Source organism: Pistacia vera, unplaced genomic scaffold (genome assembly GCF_008641045.1).
Source record: "Pistacia vera cultivar Batoury unplaced genomic scaffold, PisVer_v2 Contig196, whole genome shotgun sequence".
NCBI lineage: Eukaryota > Viridiplantae > Streptophyta > Magnoliopsida > Sapindales > Anacardiaceae > Pistacia > Pistacia vera.
Window position 1 is genome coordinate 417,696 of NW_022195997.1, and position 5,794 is coordinate 423,489.

General features: G+C 34.2%; 1 protein-coding gene across 1 annotated transcript; it reads left to right on the forward strand.

Annotated features, from left to right (window-relative positions):
• Nucleotides 1–241: 241 nt before the first annotated feature.
• LOC116127867 (protein SGT1 homolog B-like) lies at nucleotides 242–5,161 on the forward strand. Its single transcript, XM_031413530.1, has 11 exons — nucleotides 242–514; nucleotides 617–686; nucleotides 1,295–1,419; nucleotides 1,636–1,765; nucleotides 1,949–2,077; nucleotides 2,941–2,995; nucleotides 3,139–3,204; nucleotides 3,512–3,650; nucleotides 4,445–4,527; nucleotides 4,634–4,738; nucleotides 4,822–5,161. The coding sequence occupies exons 1-11, from the start codon at nucleotides 355–357 to the stop codon at nucleotides 4,927–4,929; spliced, it is 1,170 nt and encodes a 389-aa protein (XP_031269390.1). The 5' UTR covers nucleotides 242–354; the 3' UTR covers nucleotides 4,930–5,161.
• Nucleotides 5,162–5,794: the final 633 nt, after the last annotated feature.

Genomic DNA, 5,794 nt, shown 5'->3' on the forward strand with positions numbered 1-5,794 from the left:
TGCTTTACCTTATTTTTAAAAAAATAAATTAATCTAATTAATATTATTTTAAAAAAGGCGCTGAATTAGGGACCGGAGAATTATCGGAAATTTCCAATTGACACCCCTGAAAAGTGAAAAGTCCAGAGTTTGAAGGGTAAAATGGTAAATTAAACAAGCTTAATACGGACCAATGACTGAATTAATAATTAAATAAGAAATGGAATAATAATTGGTAGTTTGGTACTCTTTTTATTTATCGTTTCGTCTTTATAAATTCATCAAGTCAATCATACTCTCGCACAACACGGTCGCTCCAATTCTCTTCTAGACCCTTCGTTTCAGTTCTCCTTCTCTGTAAACTACAACTCTGCAATGGCTACCGATCTCGAAAAGAAAGCTAAAGAGGCCTTCATCGACGACCACTTTCAGCTTGCAGTGGATCTGTACTCCCAAGCCATCGATATTAACCCTAATAACGCTGAGTTATATGCTGACCGCGCTCAAGCCAACATCAAACTCCTAAATTTTACTGGTATCTTTCCACCTTCTTTGAATTGTTTTAAAGTTTTTATTATCCAGTGTCCAATTTTGAAAATTAATAAACTTATTTTGTTAACTGTTATTTTGCGTGCAGAGGCTGTGTCGGATGCAAACAAAGCAATTAAGTTGGACTCTTCAATGCCCAAAGCCTACTTGCGTAAAGCGTGAGTCACGTATACTTCAATTAGATTTTTGATTGATGCTTTTTTGTTTTTGTTTTTTTGTATTTTAATCATTTGTTGAGATGTTCCTTTTTAATTATTACTGCCAATTATAAGATTATGGTATTCATATTATCGCATTAGTGGATGAATCTCTTCATTGTTATTTAATCAACGATTTGGTAAATATCTTCTGTACTTATGAGCTTGTGAGAGATTGGACCGCCCTTCGAGTTGTAGAGGCAATCAATTAGCAACTCTGTCAGTTTTGTTGAGAATTGGAGTTTTGACAAGGATAATTTTGAAATATATAAGCTGAATGATTTGGTTCTATTAGTGTCCAAATTTGGGTAAGAATGATGTTTTCAGGGCTGATTATGGGTTAGCAGTTTTAAGGACCTTTAGTTTCAGTTACCATTGCCCATTTTATTTTGAAAAGAAAAATAAACTAGTTTGTTTGTCCATTACGTGGATGTCATGTTTTGTATCATTTGACTCTCATTGGTTGTTTATTGATGTGATTGGAGGGTAAATTGTGTGCTTTGTATGGTGTTTTTTGTTGATGGAATCTTGCCAATTGATTTTCCTTATTCTTCCGTTTTCATGTGCAGCACTGCTTGCATGAAGCTTGAGGAATATCAGACTGCGAAGGCAGCCTTGGAAACAGGTGCCACACTGTCACCGGGAGAATCAAGATTCACCAACCTAATAGAAGAGTGCAATGAGCGCATAGCTGGTTTGTAGTTTTCTTCTGCTTTTTTTATTTTTCTGTTTCTTTCATTGTGCAAGTAATGAAGGCTTATTGACCTATATCAACCTGAGATGCTGTAGAACCCTTTTGGTACCAAGAAATTTTAGGGAGAGAGAAGAAATACCCAAAGAGTAATTTCAGATTAATGAAAATATCTAGTGACCTTCTAATCTTAGTTAAAGACCTTGCGTTTCTTTTCAGAGGAATGTGGTGATTTGCAAAAGGATTTATCAGAAAAGCCTCCAACAGATGTATCTACAAGAGATGCTCAGCCAGAATTGAACTTTCCCAACCAGGGGACAGTGATACCAGTAGCCAAACCAAAATTCAGGTTTGTGCTAAAATTTGTTCTTGTTTAGACTTTTCTGAATTTAATAAGTCCTGTACATCGAGAAGTCAATATCATCTGCTCTTCGTAGTTTTCACATTCTTGTAGATTGCATTTACATTTTGGGATTTGAGTGTGAATGAGTTATGATATTTTCTTTTAATTCCTTTGCAATGCCATTGTTAGATTTGCAAAAGGAAGAGAAGGAAAGGATAACAGATTGAGAATGAAGGTGATTTATCTCTCTAGAATAGGGGACAACCTTGATACATTAATCAACAGATATTCACAACCTTCATATATTGGCCTGAACTTGTTATAATCTATCACTCTCCTTAAGTTAGAGTAAGATATCAAACATGCCAAGCTTGCAAAAATTAAGCAATTGTCCTTTACTCACAGCCTTGTTAAGCATGCCTTCTAACTGTATTATTAGAACATAAGTTTTAAAGCTTGCTTTTTAATACCGTTTCACAACAAAAAGACAATTCAATATTTGGTTCCATGACAAAACAATTTTAAGGGCTTGTAGTAGGTGAACCTCATCTTTTGTATGATAGACTTTATCCTGAACATCTCACAAGCTATGTTACCTATGATTTTGTGTTGTAATACTATGGTAAATTTATTTAATTAATGAAGGAAAGGGAACGTGACTGATATATGGACCACAATTCTACTAATTTCAGCTTTTAACTGAACAACACTAAAATTTGTGATTGATAGGTAGGAAAAAGGATTAAGACTTGACTTTTAACCATATATTACCATTGTGTTCTTCTCACAATTTCATATATGCTCAAATAAAAGCTTATTTCAAAAGATGATCCAATTCTGATGGTTATTTTTTGCTTTAAAACAGGGAGAATACAAACATATTTGCAAATTAACCATTTCATATCCATAGGGGATTTTTTATATTATTGTATTACTTCTAAAACTTCACATCAGATAATAATAGTTGATGAGAGTTACTTCAGAAGGGAAAAAAGGAGAGAAAAAGAAACTGGATCTGGCAAGTATGATTTGGAGATCAGATTATATATGGATAGAATTATAGCGGATCTCATAGTCATAGATTTATGTTCTCATATAAACTGTATTGGGATAATTGGTAACCATTATTTGACATCTGTCAGGCATGAACATTACCAGAAGCCTGAGGAAGTGTCGTGACTATATTTCAAAGGGATACCAGCCAAAAATGTTTCTGTTGACTTCGGTGAACAGATAGTATGATGCACATCAATTCTTATTCACCTGTGTTGTGGTTCATTTCTTTAATGTTTTGGGTAAAGATAGATAAACCAGGCAAAGGCTAATTTTTTTTTTTTTTTTTTTTTTTTTTTTTTTTTTTTTTTTTTTTTGCTTTATAGCTAAGTGTTAGCATTGATGTTCCCGGTGAAGAGGCATATCATTTTCAACCTCGCTTATTTGGAAAGGTATTGCAGTAGTTATTGATTTCAGTAAGTAATCAGAAGTATATCAACATTTAGAATTTCTTACTTGATGATGGAGGGAAAATCATAGAATTCATGAATTTCATTAGATTTTGATAATGGTGTGGGATTAAGAATTAGGAAATCTTTTTAAACAGAAAATTTTATTTATTTGCGTGGCGAATAAAGTCTTGATTTATGTTCTTGCCTTAGCTGGCAGTGGATTTGTTTTGTCTTTTTTGGAACCATTTGCTCATTAATTTTTACTTGTCTTTGATCCTTATTGTACTTTTTGGTCTTTTGCAAACAGATAATACCCACGAAGTGCAGATATGATGTGTTGTCTACCAAAGTTGAAATCCGTCTCGCAAAAGCTGAACCAATACATTGGACAGCTCTTGAATTCACCAAGGAAAATCCAGTTTTGCAAAGGGTTAATGTATCATCTGGTAGGTTGATGTTCTTGTAATATAACAATTTCTTCAGATCTCACTTTGATGTCAAGGTTATCTTGTGTTTGGGTCACATTTTTTGTCACTCACTTCACTTACATGAAGACATTATCATGCACCTGTGCGCATATAATTTAAAATCTTAAAGTAAGACGCTGGATCAACTTATAAGTTACTTGATAGAGTTCATGATGTAAATCCATGTGGAGAACTACAATAATGTTTTAAATCTCTAATTTGTGGTCAGGGAAGCTAGAATGAATTTTTTTCTGTTGCAGCAGTACTGTAAAATCCTTGTCATTGAAGATGTTGAAACTCATATACCTGCCTTTTGTTTTTGTTTGTCAAAATGCATATATTTTTAACAAATAGGGTTCAGAATTTTCTTGTCTGGTAGCCATATGTCTGCTCTGCTACTAGACGGCATAATTAATACTTTGATTGGTTCAGTTTGAAATTTTGATGGGCTTGTTAATGTTTGGTAGTCAGATGACATTAATGATAAAATGGCTTAGGTCTCTTTAGTAATTAGTGAGAAAATAATACAGGGGAGCCCATTATTATTCTTGAAAATAGAAGGAACTGTTTGTGATGTTTGACAAACTGCTTAGTTTCAGGGTTTATGAGGTGGGAACCCGGTGGGTAGACTAGGATACTTGGTAGCTAATGAAAAGCTTGTGCCTGAACTTTTTTGTGGTTGCTTCAGTACCAATGTCGTGATTGGCTTGCCGACTTTAACATTCTTCTTATATCCCTTTCAACAAGTATAATACTTGCGACTGATTTTGCAGTTACTGGATCTCAACGACCAACTTACCCATCCTCAAAACCTACAAAAGATTGGGATAAGCTTGAAGCTCAAGTGAAGAAAGAGGTGTGCCTAAAATTTAGGTTTTTTTTTTGGTTTCTATGTTTATGAGAACTTCTCTTCAGAAATACATCTCTGTAAAAGGCATGATTCTTTGTCACCTGTCTTCCAGGAAAAGGATGAGAAGCTAGATGGTGATGCAGCTTTGAACAAGTTTTTCCAAGACATTTATGCCGATGCTGATGAGGACACAAGAAGAGCCATGAAAAAATCTTTTGTAAGAAAATTTGGCCCCATCTATGTGTTAATTCTAACCTGTAATATGTGTCAAATCTTAATGTTGTTGATCCTGTTTTACAGGTGGAGTCAAATGGGACAGTGCTCTCTACAAACTGGAAAGAAGTTGGTTCCAAGAAGGTAGAAGGAAGTCCTCCAGATGGTATGGAAATGAAGAAATGGGAGTACTAAACTCTCCAACTGATTATAATTGTAATTTAGAGTTTTGATTTTTGGTCTGTGAAACTTGTCAGAACTTCTTGAGAGACTCCATTTTATTTTTTGTTGCTGGTTGTGCTCCAATGTCTAGATTTAATCATTAAATACATTTTCTTTTCTTTTGTTTAAAGGTTAGATGTTTTCGTTGTGCTCAAAACTGGTCACTCCTGAAGCTTCAATGGTGAACTTTTGCTTTTAAATCTCATTACTCTTTGTTGATTTAAAAACTTATGCATGACCCGAGTGCCCAAGACTGAGTGACCGTGATTTCCACTGGTCAGGAAGAAAACTTTGAAGAAATAGGCACATGGTCCCCTCTATTTTGCACTTGGAAAGCCATGAAGTGATTTTTTTCCTCCATCTCTTTGCTGTAATTGTATTTCAGTTATCATGGATATTCAATACTACGAACACTCTTAGTCACTGATTACTTGAAAAAGAGTCTTTCGAAGAGAGTACGTTCACCACCTTCAAATAATTTCAATTTGTTCTTTATTTCTTGTCTTATATAAGTAAATCCTAAGAGACAAACTATATCCTTTTAACTTTTTCCAAGAATAAGATAAAATTTCTCAAATTGAAAAAAACTATCTTGCATGCATGTTACCTCTAAATATAAGAGTGAAATTATTATGCTTTCCTTGTTAAAACAACAAATGTTCAATCCCGTTTATGCAAAGGTGGATTCGGGGCGGCTAGAACCAGCAAAGAAGATGATGAAGCTGAGGAGCATCTCCTTTCAATGTTACTGTTAAGAGTGTTTAGTCAAATAGTCAAGTACTTCAGTGCGTGTGTGTGTATAGAGGGAGATAAATGTGATTTTACTGATTTGTGTTTG

Bases quoted from the DNA above. Each gene is read 5' to 3' on its own strand.
- LOC116127867 (XM_031413530.1), top strand. From the start codon at position 355: ATGGCTACCGATCTCGAAAAGAAAGCTAAAGAGGCCTTCATCGACGAC. The intron at 2,078-2,940 runs GTTATAATCTAT...AGTGTCGTGACT, and splicing joins TCATATATTGGCCTGAACTT to ATATTTCAAAGGGATACCAG. The intron at 3,651-4,444 runs GTAGGTTGATGT...CTGATTTTGCAG, and splicing joins AAGGGTTAATGTATCATCTG to TTACTGGATCTCAACGACCA.